Genomic DNA, 21,874 nt, shown 5'->3' with positions numbered 1-21,874 from the left:
CATTTGAGGTTAAAAAGTATAGAAACTGTAAATTGTTTTTAGAAAATAACCATTAGATTCTAAGACTCTTCTTCCTCGGCTGGTTTGAAGCTACATTTAAACTGCATTTTGGAAGTTCAAACTTGCGGGCACCATAGAAGTCCACCATATGGAGAAAAATCCTGAAATGTTTTCCTTAAAAAAAAAAATTTCTTTACGACTGAAGAAAGAAAGACATGAACATCTTGGATGACAAGGGGGTGAGTACATTATCTGTTATTTTGTGTTCTGGAAGTGAACCAATCTATTATATATACGCAATATAATATTGTACAGAATTTTTAAGGTCTAGAAATTGGCTTCAGGGTTTTCAAGATAGTGGGAATCCAGATTTTAAAAAGAAAACCAAACTGTCATTGAAGGGACAAAGATATCTTTGAGTTTTAGCTATTTAATGCTTGTGTTGTCATATTTTAAATTATTCATTCAAAGTTTTGCTGAAGCCCCCCGGTTAAGACTTTTGTCTAGTGTTTCATACATATGTGACCCTGGACCACAAAACCAGTCTTAAGTAGCATGGGTATATTTGTAGCAATAGCCAAAAATACACTGTATGGCTAAAAATGATCAATTTTTAATTTATGCCGAAAATAATTAGGATGTTAAGTAAAGACCATGTTCCATGAAGCTATCTTGTAAATTTCATACTGTAAATATATCAAAACTTAATTTTTGATTAGTAATATACATTGCTAAGAACCTCATTTGGACAACTTTAAAGGTGGCTTTCTCAATATATATATATATATATATATATATATATATATATAGTAGTCAACATTTGAAGTGGATCGAAACCTTTTGTTAAATTTGTCCTACAACCAAAAAGAACGCCTGTTCTTGTCTTAGGACAACTTTTCTGAACTTTTTTTGATCCACTTCAAATGTTGACTACTGTATATATATATATATATATATATATATATATATATATTTTTTTTTTTTTTTTTTGCACCCTCTGATTCCAGATTTTAAAATAGCTGTATCTCAGCCATAATAAACCATAAATCAATGGAAAGCTTATTTAAATTAAGCTTATTTAGCTTTCAGATAATGTATAAATCTCAATTTCAAAAAACTGAACCCTATGACTGGTTTTGTGGTCCAGGGTCACATATATCTTTTTTTTTTTAAACAAAAATTCTCATTGGCTAAAATGCAAAATTTTAATACAGACACATCCATTGTGCAATGTCTTTGCAAAATAATTGTGTGAAGTATTAAATTCAAAAACGCATGTAATAATAGTTTTGTGAACTACTTACATAGAAATTTATTCTGTTTCTGTGTTATGAATGAGGCCTGTGTGTGTTTGTGACACAAAACTGCCCAGAGACTCCGGAAAGGGTCAAAGACGACACATACAGGTAATTCACTGTACAAAAAGGCATGTTTGAAAACACAGGCTTCAATTCTCCAGCACCACTATAATATCAATACATATCAGGTTACCATAGATGCATGTATATATAAAAAAAAAAATAAAAACAGAACCAAAAAGTCTTCATGGTATAATACACTCCTCAGGTACGTGAACTCTGCTACTGCAAGCTCCTGGGGGGATGAGCGGGGGTTGTGTTATGTGTTACAGATGAATGAGGCCATGTTTTTCAATGTGTTTCCAACTGTCCATCATATGGTGTTCCAGTCCACTGCCAATAATCACTGAAGTTCAGTCTTAAAAACCTATCAGATCCTTATAGTTCAGCACTTACTTAAAGAAAATTAAACAGAGAGAGAGGACAGTGGGAAGAAGGATGGAGCGTAACATACATGGCAGAAAGAGAAAATGCACACATCAAGGGATCTGGGCAAATGCGTTTCAATGGTCATTAGAGGAACGAACAGAAATAGTTCCTGTATCTAAAATGAAAAAAAAAGGCTTTTATGTATGTCCAGTTCACTGAAAACTCCTCTTAAATCTCTTTGCTCATGGATCAAATATAATGAGACGGTGCAGAGGCAATTTGATTCAGTCTCTTCGAGAAAGGAGAGGATGATGGCATGATGGAGCGCTGGAGAAAGCCGCTCTCTCTCTTATTCCATCTTGCTTTTCTTTTGCTCGCCCTTGTCTTCTCTCAGTGTACACTGGCCTGCGCGATTGAGATTATCTCCTGGATTTCCCGCACCATCATGATGCGTGTTAGCATGTGCTCCAGCTGCTCGCTCGTGATTGGCTGAGTGGAGTACCAAATAGGGCTGTTTGGTGCCACAACAGGCTCTGGAGTCAGGTAATACGTGTCATTACGACCCTTGGCAGTCTGAGGGCTGAGGACAGACAAAAGAAAAATGAGGAAAAGAGAGTAAAGGAAAGGTATATTTATAATCATTTACATTTATAATACACTGCACCAGCTATTGCACTAGCATATGACAAACAGTGGCTCACCATTTGAAGAGGTAAAAGTCATAGAGCTTGATGGGACAACGCAGCGGGTTCTCTGGGTCCTCAGCCTGTTCTGCGTACATGTCGTCTGTCACTAGAACAACAATAAATGTCATTTATGACTTTTCATAAAAATCCAACTTTGGACCAATGAATTTATGAGTTTTACATGACTTTCTGTAACTCTTCCATTCATTTGTTCATGGTAAAATTATAGACAATTATAGACTACACACACCAAAATAAATAAATACATAAACTTAACATCTAACCAGTATTTTCAAAAATATTTACAGCTGAAGACTGTTAAACAAAATAAATTATTACTTTAATAATTTATTAAAATAAAATAAACATAGCAGAAGTTTCCATGGCCAAGAGTGAACATACAATTATTTTCTAATTTGAATTTTATATATATATATATATATATATATATATATATATATATATATATATATATATATATATATATATATTTTTTTTTTTTTAAACAAATATATTTTGTAGTGTTTAAATGTATGTGCAATTAGTGTCTTGTTTGCTAGAAATACTGCAAAAATTTCCAAAATTACATCAGGTTATTAGTTACTCTAGATACTAATAAAGCTATAACTTTCTAAATGTTTTAAAAGCACAGTATTAAGCAGCACAACTGTTTTCAAAAATTGACAAGAAATGTTTCTTGAGCATAAAATCAGCATATTAGAATGATTTCTGAAGGATCATGTGACATTGAAGACTGGAGTAATGATGCGGAAAATTCAGCTTTGCTTTACAGGAAAAAACATTCATTTTAATATATTAAAAAAGAAAACAATCATTTTAAATGTATAATAATATTTCATAATATTGCGGTTTTTAATTTATTTTTAAACAAATAAATTCAGCCTTAGAGCATTGGTGTGCAACAGTTTTCAAAACATTAAAAAACAAAAAAAGACAAAACCTCAGCCCAAACACTGCCATTCAAAAGTTTGGGATCAGTAAGATTTTTAATGTTTTAAAGTTTCTTATACTCATCAAGGCTGTTTATTTGATCAAAAATAAAGAAAAACAATGTAATATTGTGCAATATTTGTTTTTCTATTTTAACATACATTAAAATCTAATTTATTTATGTGATCAAAGATGAATTTTCAGTATTATTAATCCAGTCTTCAGTGTCACATGATCCTTCAGTAATCATTCTAATATGCTGATTTATTATCAATGTTGGAAACAGTTTTTTTTTTAACTGGTGATAGTTTTTTCAAGATTCTTTGATGAATAAAGTTAAAAAAAAATAGCATTCATTTAAAATATAAATCTTTTCTAACAATATACACTACCGTTCAAAAGTTTGGGGTCAGTACATTTTCATTCTTTTTTTGAAATAAAAAAATACTTTTATTCCACAAGGATGTGTTAAATTGATAAAAAGTGATAGCAAAGACTTATATTGTTAGACAATTGTTAGATTTTGGATAAATGTTGTTCTTTTTAACTTTTTATTCATCTTAGAATCCTGAAAAAAAGTATCACAGGTTCCAAAAAATTATTTGCCAGCACAACTGTTTCCAACATTGATAATTCTAATAACAAATCAGCATATTAGAATGATTTCTAAAGGATCATGTGACACTAAAGACTGATGAAAATTCAGCTTTGCATTACAGGAATAAACTATATTTTAAAGCATATTAAAATAGAAACCATTATTTTATATTGTAAACACATTTCACAATTTTACTGTTTTTTTCTGTATCTTTGATCAAATAAACGCAGCCTTGAAGAGATTTCTTTATAAAACATTACAAGTCCTACTGATTCCAAACTTTTGAATGGCAGTGTAAGTAAGGGTAAATTTTAAAGTTGGTGTCTGCCTCCGAACCTTTCTGTCCAACATGGTGTGGCCCGACTCCTTTCAGGTAGCGGATGCTGGTGCTCTTGTCTTTAGGGTTGGTGGGGTTCTTCTTGGTGTGTCTGAGCACTTTGGAGAAGGCCACTTTCATATGCTGCTCCACTGTGGTCAAGTGAAAGTACCTGTGCAGAGACAACATTATAACCCCTGAGCTCTCATTGCCATCATCCTTGAAGAACTGAGAAGAGAAGACGACTTACTTTGTGTTGAAGTACATCAATGTAGTAAGGAGAGTGGATGGAGAATGAGCTCCCAGCTGCTTACACTCCCACAGCATCTCCTCTGTCACATGACTTGGGATAATGTATCCTGGCAAAATAGAAACACAATTAACATACACGTCACAAGACTCAAAAGCAGACCATTTGAAAACACACAAACCGCCTTCTTACCAAGAGGGTGAACACTGGGCCTCCACTCTTCGAGAATTTTGTGTAAACACTGACAGAACCGGCTGTAGTACTGATCAGAAAAGATGTCGTCTACTCTGCCGTTCTCAAACATGTACTGTACAAAACAAAAAAAAGAGAAGGAAATCAGCTTATGCAAACTAATGATCCAGCATAATCAGCAGAAACAAAAATATGAAGAAATAAGACATACTTTCTGTATACATAAAAATACATAGTATAGTGAATCAGGTTCAAATGGCTCCCCCTCCAGCCCACGAGACTCTTGGGTCATCAGAGACAGAGCCAAGTTCAGCTCGCCCACTGAACTTGACACAAGATCATCCTGGAAGCGCAGCGGCTGTCGACCTGCAGAGACAGACATTCATTTTGCTGCTAATAAACATCACAAGATGCTCAACAAAAACACAGTTTACATATAATAACTTTATTCAACCATTCCTCTCCTCTGTGTCACTCTAGCACCATTTTGGAGAGTATCATGACACATGCACGCACTACTTTCTGAACGTAAAAAAAAGCGTGGCGCACACGTGCACGCATTGTTTACGTTACGCATACTCTCCTAAATGGTGCTAGGGTAACACAGAGGAGCAGAATTGTTGAATAAAGTCGTGCTTTTTTGGGGTGGGGCACAAAAAGTATTCTCGTAGCTTCTTAAAATTACGGTTTAGCCACTGATGTCACAAACTATTTTAACAACGTCATTACTATGTTTCTGTACCTTGACCATGGAAGGACCCTTGCTGTCTACAGATGTCAGAAAGCTCTTGGATTTCATCAAAAATATCTTTATTTGTGTTCTGAAGATGAATAAAAGTTTTATGGGTTTGGAACGACATGAGGGTGAGTAAATAATGATAGAATTTTCATTTTTGGGTGAACTATTCCTTTAAGACCTTTTAAGACTTTAAAAAAGAAAAAAGTCAGCAATTTCACTAAATAAATTATTTATTTATTTATATACACACTGTTTAAAAAATGTTGGGGTGGCAAGTCGTCTCTGCTCCTCAAGGGTTGCATTTGTGATGCGATCTGGGAAAACCCGTCGGATTCAGGAAATTAAAAAAATAGGTTGAATGTAAATTATTAAATTATTATTCTATAACATCTTGTCTATTGCCTCTGAAAATATCTTGGCAAAATTCACCTGTTTAGTGCAGAAAAACAGCGATTTATTGCAGCAAGCAGAAATGACTCTCTTTCTCTTTTGTTAAGAACAGGCTGCTGAGGTGCTTTATCTTTTTCTCTCGTTAACCTATCAAAATAAACCACGTGATATGTTTAATAAAGGTGTATCAATGTACATTTCCCACCAGTCCTGTGTAAACTGCATGCAAAGTTTTATTTATTTATTTTTTAATATTGTGAGATGGCGGAGCCCAACAGAACCCAGTCAGAAGTAGCTGCTCACTTAAACGATCTTACTCGTCTCAATCTGCTCAATCCTGGTGATGTCAGTGCCCTAAACAATGTTATAACGGACTATTTCACATCCAGAGACGAAGGATCAGAAGTAGTTACTAAAGAGGAGTCGTCCAACGACAGTCTGTTTTATGCACAGTGCGTGAACAGTTGTGCTGCGCGTGCTTTTCTAAATGTAAATTACAAGGTACACTATTCAAGCTATCTAAAGATACAAGTGGTGACCAAAAGTTCAGACTATGCCCATGATAATCAATGGAAAACTGTCCTCTTCAGGGTAACATTAGTCTGTTTGTGTAATGATGCAGTGCTCTCTTTATACCTGTTTTTCTCAAAATTCCATTCCTGAAAATCATAGCTATCAGCCAACTTAAGATAGCCATAACCCTTGTTACGTTCATGGACAAAATGGATAAAATAAAAACAGTTTTGGAAAGGATTTGAATCTAGCTTTCATATGATATCAAAACCTAAAAAAGGTCAAATTTCACGTGTTGGGTTTTCCTAGATCGCATCACATTTATTTGATCACAAATACAGTAAAAACAGCAATATGGTGAACTATTCTGTAATAATAATAATTTAATTATTTAAAAATAATTTAAAACAACTTATTTACTCTTTAGGGCCCAATGAATTTTTTTTTTTTTTTTTTTTTTTTTTTTTTCCAAATTCTGTTTTTCTATTTAAATTTTTCTGGATTCAATTCTTTTCCATTTTAATTTTTCTAAGCTCTGTTTTAATGGTTAAATTAACATGTATTAATAAAAAGCATGCCTGATTAATCATAAAACATACACAATTTAACATCAATTTATTAAAAGTTTAATAAAAGTACATAAAGGCCCTATGAAATACTTTTTTTTTTCCTTAAATTCAGTTTTATATTTACCAAATATTTTCCATTATTTTTTTGGATTCCATTTTAATGGTTTCACTACATTTTAATAATCAAAAGTATCTCTAATTAACTGATTTTATTACAAACAAAAAATATATATTTATTTTGTTCAGAAATACTGTGTTGTGCATTTACATTTTTCTGGTAAATCACTTCTCTGGTAACTATTTCTTAAAAAATAGTGTTTAATAATAATTTTATTATTAATAGTAGTACTATCATTTCATTAAGTTATACATTACTGTCACAGTTTCTTCAAGTTAAACCGAACTTTTATTTTGATGGGTTGCTGTAAAGACCTGTAAGTTTCTCTTTGTATATATCACACTAATTTTTTTCAAAAGAAATGGTAAAAAGCTCATGAAGTAACATTATAACTGAATTCCGCGATCCAATCATGTTTTTCACTTTGCAGAAATTATAGGGTCCTACTCTTACAAAGTTTAAAAAAAAACTGACCACAAACATTTGAAAAAAAAAAATTGTTTAGCTGAATGAATTCATGTAAGAATTGCATGATTCGTTTTTAAACACAGCAAACAACTTAAGTCTACTATTCTATACTATTCAAGATTTATTCTAAACAATATAATACCAACTACTGACCAAATCTGCTTATAAGTGTATGTGCACACATGATTGAGAAATACATGAAGGCTATTGCTTTGTTTAAAGCAAAAAGTTAAACATTGCATTTAATTACTGCATGTGTTCCAAACCATATTCGTTTTTCACTGTTGACTGAAAATCTAGAATCATTAAATTTCACTCATATTGCTATTGCCTAATAAAACTCAAATCAGTAACAACCCTAGATTCATTGGCGGCAGAAGTAAAGATTAAAACATTAACTCACGTCCAATAGGTGCCAGCTTATTTTGTTCATTCTTGTCCAGCTCAGCATTTTTGCGCTGAACCCAAAGCCTCCACACCTCCAGCCCTTCCTCAGGCTTCAGCGTGTTGGGCAGGACCAGCTCCGGAGGAGGTTCCACCTGTGGTTCCGCCTCAGTCTGCGCCTGAAAACACAGTGATATGATTTTTCATTATGGTTAAATGCACATCAACTACTGACGAAATGCTAAATGACTTGAGAAAGCCCTGGAGCTATGAATACTTAAAGGAGAAGTCCACTTCCAAAACAAAGATTCACATATAATGTACTCACCCCCTTGTCATCTAAGATGTTCATGTCTTTCTTTCTTCAGTCGCAAAGAAAGTTTTTTGAGGAAAACATTTCAGAATTTTTCTCCATATAATGGACTGATATGTTCTCCTCAAAAAACAATTTCTTTACGACTGAAGAAAGAAATGCATGAACATCTTGGATGGCAAGGGGGTGAGTACATTATATCTAAATCTTTTTTTTTGAAAGTGGACTTCTCTTTTAAGCATTCCTCTTAGAATATGTTCACCTGCAGGTGGAGCTGTTGTTCCTGAGCCTCTCCATCCTGTATGTGTTGCTGCTGTTGCTGCGGATCCCATATGTGCAGGGCCTGTGTCGTCCCAGAGTAAGTGCCCCCTACGGTCTGCACTGCTACAGGGATGTGAATGTTTCCATTCATAAACTGTGCCGGGAACAGCGAATGTACAACTTCCTCCTGAGTGGTCACTCCTGAGCCAGACACCGGAACGGCCACTGCCCCGGCAGCCTGAGACGCACCGATTATCATCTTGTCTTTGTCTTTATCGGTAGGCGATGCCTGGACCTGCACGGTGCTGTAGGCCTCCTGTGGGATGGCGATGTGGGCCACACCTTGCTGCTGTGGGGCCGAGTACACAGGTATGGTCCAGGTCTCACCGGCTGGGCCTGTGATGGTACCCGTGGCGCTGTAAAGATGAGTGCTATCGACAGTCAGCAGGTCTGGTCGAAGTGACAAATAGCCCTGCTGTTGGCCCTGTGGGATGGCCAATACAGTAGCCAGCTGCTGCCCTTGAGGAATCGAGTAGGACACAACTGTTGGGACGTCCACTTTGCGTTTCTTTGCAGGCTGGAGAACAGCGGGTGAGGCTCCAGGTCGCCTCTCTGCCTCTCTCGGGGAGCCCTGCTGCTGAGGAGGAGACAGAGCCTCCACAGTCTGGATCTGAATCTGCTGACCTCCGGCAACAGCTGCAACCAGCTGGGCTTGGATCTGAGAGACATTTCAGTTACATTACAGATTTAACATGCATAAGCTGTAAAGCTGATCATGTGTTGGCGTGCATTACCTGTTGTTGTTGTTCCTCTGTGAGTTCTCCCTGTTGTACCAGCTGTGTAGTGGTAACTCCTTGTAGGTGCTGTTGGGTCGGAGAGGCCACCTGAAGTACCTGGCCAACTGTCTGACCCTGCTCCCCCTGGATCTGCACCTACGAATAGAGGGGTATTTAGAGCAAAAATTATGTCATGATATCCTCCAGGTTCTCTTGTGATCACAGGACTGACACAGAAGAGAAGAAATTGTTGAAGAAAATTGTTTTTATTTTCTTCGCACACAAAAAGTATTCTTGTAGCTTCATAAAGTTAAAGAAGTTTACTTTCAGAACAAAAATTTACAGATAAATTTAGACAGGGTAGGTCAAAAATGATTGATTTTTGCATGTTCACTTTGTGAACACTGGGTCGGTATTTCTGCAGTGATGTAGGACGATTCTGAAGTTGGAGGAGAAAATAAGACGGGAGTTTTTGACATACCCTAACTGTCCTGAACTGAAATACACAGAGTACACGAGCTAGACGAGACAAGCATTTGAGGTTAAAAAGTATATAAATGGTAATTTTCTTTTAGAAAATAACAAATCGTTTTGATAGATAAAACCCTTCTTCCTTGGCTGGGATCGTTTAGAGCCCTTTGAAGCTGCATTTAAACTGCATTTTGAAAGTTCAAACTCACGGGCACCATAGAAGTCCACTATATGGAGAGAAATCCTTATTTATTTATTTTTTTCACTTCCAGAATTTTTTGTTCTGGAAGTGAACTTCTTTAAGGCTAAACCACTGATGTCACATGGACTATTTTAACAATGTCCTTACTACCTTTCTGGGCCTTGAACATGTCAGTTATGTTGCTGTCTATGCAGCAAAGAAAGCTCTTGGATTTCATCAAAAATACCTTAATTTGTGTTGAATTGAAGGTCTTACGGGTTTGGAACGACATGAAGGTGAGTAATTAATGACAGAATTTTTATTTTGGGGTGAACTATCCCTTTAAATGTTTTTTGCTTCTTGCTAAAAAGAGACATGGCAAAATGCTGCCAGCATCTTCCTGGGAAAGGTGCTAAGTTCACACTGCATTCGAGATGCCTACAATTCTAATATTATTCTCATCATGTAAGCAGCTCCACAGCAATCATATGTCAAACTAATATCAGGACAGATAAATTCTGAAGTAATTTCAGAGTGACTGATTTTTCAGATACTAAAATGAGCAGACAAAAAACAAAGCTGACATTCTATCCAAAGGCTGTATAATCAACACCACTGGCAGTACCAGTCATCATGCCTGAAACTCATGATCTACACTGTAACAAAATATGAAAGATTAAACTTACACACCCTTCAGAGGAACAAAAATGCCCCTGGCAGTTTGAAGCTTTTTATTATTCCCAGTATTTAAAGGCAGGAAACTTAGAAAATGCAATTCTAAAATGTTGTGCCATTTCAAACCTGTATGACTTTCTTCTGCAAAACACAAAAGAAGATATTTTGAGGAATGTCTCAGTGTTTTTTTTTTTAATTTTCAAAACTGTCCGGTTCTCCCAAAAATGAAAATTTTGTCATTAATTACTCACCTTCATGTCGTCCCAAACCTGTATGACTTTCTTTCTTCTGCAGAACATGAGGTTATTTTTGAGAAAGTTGGGAACCAGTTTTGGTGACCATTGAAGAACACAAATTAAGATATTGCTGATGAAATCCGAGAGCTTTCTGACCCTGCATACGCAGCAACGCAACTACCACGTTCAAGGCTCAGAAAGGTAGTAAGGACATTGTTAAAATAGGCCATGTGACGTCAGTGGTTCAACTGTAATTTATGAAACTACGAGAATACTTTTTGTGCACAAAGAAATCAAAAATAAAACTTCCTTCACAAGAGTACCACAATGTATGCGTGTGATGCTGGTAATGCAGAGTGTCCAACAACTACAATAAATACTGTAGTTAAGACACAAAAACAGAATTAAAAGACACAGACATACCTGTACTTGGATCTGCTGTTCAGATGCTTGATGCACAGCTGCAGCCAGCTGTGGGGAGATCTGTGTAGACGTCACCTGCACCTGAGCAGGGATGAAGCAGAAATGTAACCACTAGTTTTTGCTTCTGAAATCAGATCTAAAATGTAAATGACTACTGATTATTTTCCTACCGGACATGCCAGCTCCAACAATGAGCCCGCCACCTCTGTGCTGTCCGTGTAGATGCAGTTGGCACCTTGCTGGTACACCATAGTAGTGGTGGTGCCGCTGGTCTGCTGACTGAACTCCTGCAGCACCTCTGGGCCTTTGGAGGCCAGCGACTCCAGAAACTCTTTCATGCGGTGCTGAGGTATAGTGCGTGCCTTCTGCCGCACATACTCGTCGAACGAGATTGCACCGCCTTCAATGGGCTCATTCATGACAGGTCAGTACACCCTGCACAGGAGCCTGAAACAAAAATGACATGAACACAACACCAGTCAAAATTTAACACAAACTGAAGTTTGAAATTAGTCTTATGGAGCCATTTCGCATATCTGTGGTACTCAAAAGCAATTATAGTTAATGAACAAAAACTACAACAAATATAATTTCTGCATTCCCATTTGCTCCAACAGCAAAAGAAAATATCCACAATAGTGTTTCTATTAACCGGTTTTCTGTAATTTAATGCCAAGGTAATTCAACTAAAGATTTTGTATATGTACGCAACCAGTCAAACGTTTTTGCTCTTCTGCTCACCAAGCCTGCATTTATTTGATCCAAAGTACAGCAAAAACAGTAACATTTTGAAATATTTTTAAATAACTGTTTTCTATTTGAATATATTTTAAAATGTAATTTATTCCTGTGATTTCAAAGCTGAATTTTTAGCATCATCACTCCAGTCGTATGATCTTTCAGAAATCATTTTAATATTCTGATTTGCTGCTCAAAAAATCTTTTATTATTATTATTATTATTATTATTATGCTGAAAACAGCTGAGTAGAATTTTTTCAGGTTTCTCTGATAAATATAAGGTTCAAAAGAACAGCATTTACCAGAAATAAAAATCTTTTGTAAATTATAAATGTCTTAATCACCACCTTTGATCAATTTTAAGCATCCTTGCTAAATAAAAGTATTAATTTCTATCATTTCTTTCCCCACCAAAAAATAAATAAATACTGACACTAAGTTGCAAAAGCTTTATATTTCAGATAAACGCTCATCTTTAGATCTTTCTATTCATCAAAGAATCCTGAGAAAAATTTACTTAACTGTTTAAAATATTGATAATAATAAAAAAAATGTTTCTTGAACAGCAAATCAGCATATTAGTATGATTTCTGAAGGATCATGTGGCACTGAAGACCGGAGTAATGATGCTAAAAATTTTGTTTTGATCATAGGAATAAATTACATTTTAAAATATATTCAAATAGAAAGCAGTTATTCAAAATAGTGCAAATATTTCACAATATTACTGCTCTTGCTGTATTTTGGATCAAATAAATGCAGGCTTGGCGAGTAGAAGACAATTCTTTAAAAAACATTAAAAATATTTTACTGGTAGTGTAGATGTTATTATTATTATTATTATTATTATTTTAAAGTTAGATTTACAATGTTAATATCTGTGGAAACATGTAACATGACAGTCTGTGAAAACGGTCCTAAAACAAATATTTTAGTATTATTCTATGGAATAATATAGTCATAATAAATGAATTTTGATTTGTGTTTATATAAATTATTATAGTACAATAAAACTGTAAATCACATTATAGACTTATCTAGACCACCAGTTCACATCCATATACATAAACATAACCAAAAGCTTATACGCACTCAAGGATAATAAACCTGAAAAACAGTAATAAGAATTTTTACATCACTGCTAGCTCTACATTGACATATGAGAGGCATTCAATACAATCTCTGCACAATGCAGATCTGATTTCATTTTTAAATAGTGCACCAGTACCCCATCCAACCATAAACATATTAAATCTGCACACATCCTTTGCAGTCTAGATAGTAAAAATTGGAGGCTAAAGGTGTTTCGTGTGATTTAGTAATGATACAGAGCTCTGTGTATAAATCATGACAGAAACAGCCTATACCCTTGCTGGACTTTGGACCCCTCGAGCAAAATAAATGAGGTTGTTCTCAAATCACAACGCCAACACCATTCTAAATGACCAAATATGACCTTTCTGAATTATAAACATGAGTAATAATTATGATTGTATGCGATTGTAAACTAGCTCCGCTTATGGTCAATCACATACTGGACCACTCAATGCTTTTGCCTCGAAAATATGCTAGCACCAATGCTAACTCGCTAACCTTTGTCAAATGGAACTTCAAAACCCCCAGAAAAAGGTGCGAGGACCTGCATTACGATACTAAATAAATCTATGACATGCCGTTATAAGATATTAACTATTATCCCCGCAGTAAAAGTGGCAACGAGCGCGCACTCGTGTAGCTAACGTGAGCTCGCGTGCTAATCATCCCATGCTACCTTAAATAAAAGCCAAAGCAATTTCCGCCAAAACACGCCGTTCAAAAAACAAAAACCCCACTAAAGCTCAACTAAAGCTGGCCGTGCACATGTAAAGTCCATTTGCTTTGCTATATCGCGTTATTTTTGCACTCAAACACATTTGTCCATATTTAAGTGCGATTTATGTCGTGACGTGTGCTTATTCTGCTACACACATAAATGAAACGGTTTAAACCGCGCTGCGACCGGGTGCAAACATGTCCTACCGTATTGAAAAATATTCAAACGCGCCTCTTGGACGACTCGGATGGCTGTAAATGTTATTTTTTAATAACTATGTTTGCGATAGAGCTGACGGAAGTAGGCCTCCTGTGACAGCGCTAGACCCCGGGCTGTCCTGTAGCGTGAAGGCGGGGACGGATTCGCAGCTCCCCCTTCCGGCTCCACTGCTGCCGCAAGCACATTCACAATGCCATGAACGCGGAGCACAGTGTTGCCAGATTTCGCCAAATCCCCCCCAAAATAAAACAAATAAAAAATACCCCGCGAAAATTAATTTCGTATGCATTATTAATTCAATTTGAAATTTTAAAAGGCAGGTTTGTAGTGCAAATGAGAGAAATTCACGGCGTACATTGATAAGGAACCCATATATGCTGCTCAATAATTTAACTGAGAAATTAATAAATCGTTTAATCAGTAACATGAGAATAAACAGAGAAACACAATCACCTATTTGATAAATAATAATAATAATAATAATAAAATAATCATACAAATATAAAGTGAGGATAAATAGAGAAACAGTATGACCTATTTGATAAACAATAATAATAATCACATTTGGCTATAATAAACATGATTAAATAGATAAAATAATACAATATTTAATTACAAAAATTTATAATATAGAAATTATTGATGAGTATACAGTGAACTAAATTATGTACTAAACTATTATATTTTCAGTTTTAAGTGTTTATTTATTATCTTGTTGTCTATTTATTGTTAGCTATGAGCAAATTGCTGAATATCTTTTGACAGCATTATCATTAATTGCTTAATTTACTAATTTTCACTTAATTGTTTTTTTTCATTATTTTATTTATTATTATTGAGGTGGTGGTATTTGATAAATTAGTGGTTGGTCATTTTTATCATACTATGGGGGCCAAACTCCAACAAGCCCAAATACGACTGTATTTTGAAAATAAGTACGAAAATGCAACCAGCAGCATATTTATATCCAACTTTAATAATAATAGTAATAATCCGCTTATAATTAGCGGACATGGCAACGCTGGAGCAGCCCGTCAGCAGCTTGCACGGGTGCGCGCACTCGCTATGTACGGCACTTTATATTAAACGGTTTCACGGTAACATAAATAACAGAGCTATTACGGTGTCCACTGATGTGCTGTTGGTTAAACTTACACATTAATATGTTGAAACGCGTTATAAAAGGCTAGCGTTTTAAAAAGAGGTAAATTAGATGTGATTTGCCCGTGTGTTTATTTTCTATATTATCTATGAAACAACTGCTTATGATTTAATTGTAAAATACTTTGTTTATTACTAATGACAGCAGGTTATTAAAAAACACATAGAAAAGAATGACCGCAAAATCCTTTAGAACGCATTTTATGTATTTTAGATATGTTATAAGAGCGGGATAAAATCATTCTGTGTGTGTCATTTCAGCGTGCTTGTGCCTTTAAGCGGAGCTTTATTCGCTCCAGTCCGCCTTAAAGCGCTAAGCATGTGTCTGTGAGGGCCTCCCCCTGATCGCCCTGCAAAAGGCTGCCTGACTGAGCTCTTAAGGTGGACCGGGTGAGATGCGCTCTATATCGCTTAATCATATGACTGTTATGAGTTCAGAAAGAGTTAATTCCCACGGTCTCTCTCTTAACCCCAAAATGACCCTGTCCTATAATTTGGATAAACATATAGCTCTTCAAAAGCCATTTCATAATTTACATAATAGGAGTCAAGTGGTCTCAGCAAGGCACGTTTGTAAATTTCAGAAAATCAGTATTTAAAATAGTATAGGGCTAAATATTTAATTTCCTATGCTAATTATTGCAAACAGTGGTACATTAAATTATTAATGACAGGATCCAACTAATACATGTTTTACACTAAGATTTAATGTTAACTCAAACACATTTTTTTTTTTTTTTGTAGAAACCACTTTTTATTTGAATTTAGGTCAGCCCTTTAGAACTGCAGTACACAATTGGATAAAATGGAAATTTTAACTAATAATATACTCACAGCATTATTTTTACCTCAGCATATTTTTTCAATACAATATAATGTCAAATAATGTACATGTGTACACTATCAGTCAAAAGGTTTTGAACGGTAAGATTTTTAATGTTTTTAATTAAGTCTCTGTTGCTCACCAAGCCTGCATTTATTTGACCCAAAGTACAGCAAAAACAGTAAACTTTTGAAATATTTTTTTACTATTTAAAAAAACTGCTATATTTTAAAATGTAATTTATTCCTGTGATTTCAAAGCTGAATTTTTAGCATCATTACTCCAGTCACATTATCTTTCAGAAACCATTCTAATATACTGATTTGCTGCTCAAAAACATTTAGTAGGTTGGCTTGAGACAGCTTTTATTTATTAAGCTACTCAAGCTTTTTATTATTTTATTTTTTTATTATTTTTTCTTAGCCAAATTTCTGAACGCTTCTCCTCCTAGAGCTTGTCTTTTCTAACTGATCCAACTTATAGTTTTTTATGAAATTAAAGATTAAAAATCATAAAAACCCCATAGACTTCCATTGACGGAATGTTCAAATGAGCAACACTATTCAAACTCCAACTGACAAAATTCAAACTTAAACTTCTGGAATCCCTTTAGACTAAATCAAGACTTCCCTTCTATGTACTATTTCTAATCGATTCAAACTTCCATTCTAATATTTCTAATCTATTTATCTATCTAGCCAAGCCTAGCAACCAGAATCATGCTAGTAAGTTGCTAATCATGCTAGAAACATGCTAGCAACCTGCTAATCATGGTAGAAACATGCTAGCAACCTGCTAATCATGGTAAAAACATGCTAGCAATTTACTAATCATGCTTGAAACATGCTAGTAATTTGCTAATTATGCTAGCAACATGCTATTAACATGTTGATCATGCTAGAATCGTGCTAGTAACTTGCTAATCATGGTAAAAACATGTTAGCAATCTACTAATCATGCTTGAAACATGCTAGTAACTTGCTAATCATGCTAGAAACATGTTAGCAATATGATAATCATACTAGAATCATGCTAGAAACACACTAGCATCTGCTAATCATGCTAAAAACATGCTAGCAACATGCTAATCATGCTAGAAACATGCTAGCATCTTGCTAATCATACTAGAATCATGCTAGAAACACACTAGCATCTGCTAATCATGCTAAAAACATGCTAGCAACATGCTAATCATGCTAGAAACATGCTAGCATCTTGCTAATCATACTAGAATCATGCTCGAAACATGTTAGCTCCTGCTAATCGTGCTAGAAACATGCTAGCAACTTGCTAATCATGCTAGAAACATGCTAGCAGCTTGCTAATCATGCTAACATCATGCTAAAAACTTGCTAATCATGGTAGGAACATGCTGGCAACATGCTAACAACTTGCTAATTATGATAAAAATATGTTAACAACTTGTTACTCATGCTAGAAATATGCTAGCAACTTGCTAATCATGCTAGAAACATGCTAGCAACCTGCTAATCATGGTAGAAACATGCTAGCAACCTGCTAATCATGGTAAAAACATGCTAGCAATCTACTAATCATGCTTTAAACATGCTAGTAATTTGCTAATTATGCTAGCAACATGCTATTAACATGTTGATCATGCTAGAATCATGTTAGTAACTTGCTAATCATGGTAAAAACATGTTAGTAATCTACTAATCATGCTTGAAACATGCTAGTAACTTGCTAATCATGCTAGAAACATGTTAGCAATATGCTAATCATACTAGAATCATGCTAGAAACATGCTAGCATCTGCTAATCATGCTAAAAACATGCTAGCAACATGTTAATCATGCTAGAAACATGCTAGCATTTTGCTAATCATACTATAATCATGCTCGAAACATGTTAGCTCCTGCTAATCATGCTTGAAACATGCTAGCAACTTGCTAATCATGCTAACATCATGCTAAAAACTTGCTAATCATGGTAGGAACATGCTAGCAACCTGCTAATCATGATAGAAACATGTTAGAAACATATTAGCAACTTGCTAATTATGTTAAAAACATGCTAGTAACTATCTGAGACTATCTATCTATCTATCTATCTGAGACTGTATTGCTTTCAAAACATGCAAACTTTAACCTTTTAAAACCATTTTAAACTTCAACCTATTTCAGACTGAACACCATCGAAGTTTCGAGTTTTTTTTTTTCTTTAAACTTTTTAATTTTTTAAACTTTTTATCTTTTTCAAACTTTCTGGTCTGGTTTTCTCAAGCCAACTTAAAGTTTGTCTTGACAAACTTTTTTATCTAGTTATTATTACTATGTTGGAAAGAGTTCAGCAGAATTGTTTCAGGTTTCTTTGATGAATAGAAAGTTTAGAAGAACAGCATTTATCTGAAATAGAAAAGTTTTGTAACATTATAAATGTCTTTATAATCACTTTTGATCAATTTAAAGCATCCTTGCTAAATAAAAGTATTAATTTCTATAACCCTCCCCCCAAATAAATAAATAAATAAATAAAAATAAAAAATGATACTGACTCCAAGCTTTTGAATGGTATAATCATAATGTATAATGTTACAAAAGCTTTTTATTTCAGATAAATGCTGATCTTTGGATCTTTCTATTCATCAAAGAATTCTGAAAATTATATACTCAACTGTTTTAAATATTGATGATAATAATAATAATAATAATAAAAAATGTTTCTTGAACAGCAAATCAGCATATTAGAATGATTTCTGATTTCTGAAGACTGTAGTAATGACGCTGAAAATTCAGCTTTGATCACAGGAATAAATTACATTTTAGAATATATTCAAATAGAAAGCAGTTATTGTAAATAGTAAAAATATTTCACAATATTACAGATTTTCTGTATTTTGTACATGTACATTAAAAACTATTTCTTAAAACATAATGATTTTTTAAAAATGTCTGAAAGAGAGAAAATCCGTCCTCTCTGTGGTTTTGCATGTGGGAGCATTTGACATACATTCAAATACAATCTGGGTAAATCCATCATGTTGTCTCTGCTGTGAGTAAGTGCTATGTTAAGCCCCACATGGCAGGTTTGTATCAAGAACCAAGCTTAATGTGGTTTTGAAAAAGAATTACTGTATCGAATCGATCAAATCGAAAAACAGCTAGGTGTGGGAAAACAATTTTCTCACATTACGTCAACTGTGTGATGGGATTTTTCTTGTCCAATTAGCCTTCAGTATGCTTTGTTATGTTATGCAGGAACAGACTGGTTCAAACATCTAATGGTCTTACTGAAATCCTTTATATTGAAGAGATTACCTTTACACATCTGTGATACCAGATAGGAACATATGCACAAAATCGAAAGAAGAAAGTATCTGTATGTTTTAAAAGACGACAGGTTTTGTGACCCTGACTTGACATTTTTCATTTTACACCGATGTTTCAAAGCTCCTGGGGTTTGTTAATGTTTCTTGTTTGGATTGGGGATCAGAACCCTGCTCAGAGACGTAAGTTCAGCAGGACAGCAACCAGATGGCAGAAAGATTACAGCGAACGTCAGGTGGGCAGCACTCTAAGCATCAGCACAAAGATGCAGCAGTTTTAAGAAGACAACATACACCAGCAGTACACCAAAAATGATTTACATCTGAGATATACTCTAAGGAACTGTGATATTCGCTTACGGCTGACCTCAGGAACTTCAGGTAGGTGTTCAAAGAATTGTGTGAGGAGTACTTGAGTTTCTTTTTCAATTCTGATAAATCTTTGTAGTCAGGTCTATAGACAACATCACCCACAGTAAGCTGCAAGTAAGTAGACATTTACACAAACATGCAACAAAACATATGAAAACAGTAGAGATAAATGTGACTGGTTGAAGCATCTGACATGATCCAATCTTACTTTCTGTAAGTCACTAGAATTATAAGTTCAATATATGGCTGTGCTAGCAGAATTTTCATAGGTACACTACCAGTCAAAAGTTTTTGAACAGTAATATTTTTAATGTTTTTAAAGAAGTCTCTTCTGCTCACCAAGCCTGCATTTATTTGATCCAGCAAAAACAATACAATTTTGAAATATTTTTACTATTTATAATATCTGCTTTCTATTTGAATATATTTTAAAATGTAATTTATTCCTGTGATTTCGAAGCTGATTTTTTAGCATCATTACTCCAGTCTTCAGCGTCACATGATCATTCTGAAATCATTCTGATATGCTGATTTGCTGTTCAAGAAACATTTTTTACTGTTATTATTATCAATAACAGTTGAGTACATTTTTCAGGATTATTTGATGAATAGAAAGATCCAAAGATCAGCATTTATCTGGAATAAAAAGCTTTTGTAATGTTATACACTATACCATTCAAAAGCTTGGCGTTAGTATAACTTTTCTTTGGGGAAAGAAATTATAGAACTTAATACTTTTATTTAGCAAGGATGATTTAAAATGATTAAAAAGACATTTATAATGTGACAAAAGGTTTGGATTTCAGATAAATGATGTTCTTTTGAACTTTTTATTTATCAAAGAAACCTGAAAAAATTCTACTCACCTGTTTTTAATGTAATAATAATAATACCTTTTGTTTTTGAGCAGCAAATCAGAATATTAGAATGATTTCTGAAGGATCATGTGACTGAAGTAAAATTCAGCTTTGAAATCACAGGAATAAATAACATTTTCAAATATATTCAAATAGAAAAAGGTTATTTTAAATAGTAAAAATATTTCAAAATGTTACTGTTTTCACTGTACTTTGGATCAAATAAATGCAGGCTTGGTGAGCAGAAGAGACTTCTTTAAAAAATATTAAAAATCTGACTGTGTAAAAACTTTTGCCTGGTAGTGTAAACCTATTCAATATACGTAAACTGTTTAAATTATTGGTTTACACAATGCTGTTCACTCAAAAATGCTAGAATACAAAAAATTGCTTTGCAAATGAACAAACCAATCCAAAGCTGTACAATTCAGGTGCTTTAGGATCTTTTAACCTTTGCAATCTCTTTTCATATTCAGTATAAATACGTTTATCCAGGTTTTGTTTTGGGAAATGTTTTTTACTTCCGCAAGTGTAGCTTCTAAAAGTCTTTCTAATCCATGTATATCCTCTCTGTCACCATTTAGCCACTGGCACTGTTTTCACTCGACAGCCTTTGGAAATTAACGGGACAGAATGGTTTGGCTCCTCGCTCTAATTGTAGGACTGCCTCTTCTCCAGCAACCTGTCACCTCGCTTGGCTCCAACTCAACGCAAACCTTAAGCCACAACAACCTGAGCATTCAGGCAACGGATGGCTTTCAAAAAAGCTGGATTGAGGAAAGAGTTGACAACAGATTTAGCAAAGAATTGCTTTTACCCCTTCTGCCTAACTTTAGCATAAATGAGGGCTCTGGGGAAGAAAGTGGCCTTGAGCAGAGCTTTGAGGTTATGACGCCCTCTGCTGGTCTACTGGAGATGGACACGGTGATTCCAGACAAGGCAGAGAAACAAAATTTTGACATGCAAGAGTTAGGTGCACACCCTTCCCTTCCAGTTCCACAAAAACTAACCCAGAATATTGATGAAGATATCATTTTAGCGAACAATAACAGTGCCTCTGATCAAGCTACGTCCACAATGGCTGTTCAGTTGACTACACACATCCACACCCACATAAATAACAATGAGAGATTGAACAAAGACCAACCTTTGTTGACAACCATCATACCAATTACAGAGACAAACACTACAGTAAAGTCTCCAGTCAATATGTATTTAGAGACATTTAATACAGACATGAAGGGTTCTCAAGATACCAAGTATGATGCATCCACACAGAATTTAACCTCCATCACAAAGCCTGAAATGTTGGGACACAATGGCACCCTTGTGACGCAGTCTGGCTCCATTCAAGGGTTCTTTGATC

The 21,874-nt window shown here is 34.7% G+C and overlaps 1 protein-coding gene across 1 annotated transcript; it reads right to left on the bottom strand.

The window, feature by feature from the left end:
* Window positions 1-1,278: 1,278 nt before the first annotated feature.
* qrich1 (glutamine-rich 1) lies at window positions 1,279-14,184 on the bottom strand. Its single transcript, XM_051123227.1, has 12 exons — window positions 13,997-14,184; window positions 11,408-11,684; window positions 11,238-11,318; window positions 9,270-9,407; window positions 8,477-9,193; window positions 7,921-8,080; window positions 4,932-5,086; window positions 4,721-4,835; window positions 4,529-4,637; window positions 4,299-4,450; window positions 2,429-2,519; window positions 1,279-2,307 (listed from the first exon to the last, which is right to left on the bottom strand). The coding sequence occupies exons 2-12, from the start codon at window positions 11,654-11,656 to the stop codon at window positions 2,118-2,120; spliced, it is 2,157 nt and encodes a 718-aa protein (XP_050979184.1). The 5' UTR covers window positions 11,657-11,684; window positions 13,997-14,184; the 3' UTR covers window positions 1,279-2,117.
* Window positions 14,185-21,874: the final 7,690 nt, after the last annotated feature.

Source organism: Labeo rohita, chromosome 11, assembly GCF_022985175.1.
Source record: "Labeo rohita strain BAU-BD-2019 chromosome 11, IGBB_LRoh.1.0, whole genome shotgun sequence".
Classification (NCBI taxonomy): Eukaryota; Metazoa; Chordata; class Actinopteri; order Cypriniformes; family Cyprinidae; genus Labeo; species Labeo rohita.
The sequence above is the reverse complement of the archived record's forward strand: the minus strand, read 5'-3'. Positions and strand labels throughout refer to the sequence as shown.

Bases quoted from the DNA above. Each gene is read 5' to 3' on its own strand.
- qrich1 (XM_051123227.1), bottom strand. From the start codon at position 11,656: ATGAATGAGCCCATTGAAGGCGGTGCAATCTCGTTCGACGAGTATGTG. The intron at 9,408-11,237 runs GTATGTCTGTGT...CTCTATTCGTAG, and splicing joins AACAGCAGATCCAAGTACAG to GTGCAGATCCAGGGGGAGCA. The intron at 2,308-2,428 runs GTGAGCCACTGT...GTCTGTCCTCAG, and splicing joins GACTTTTACCTCTTCAAATG to CCCTCAGACTGCCAAGGGTC.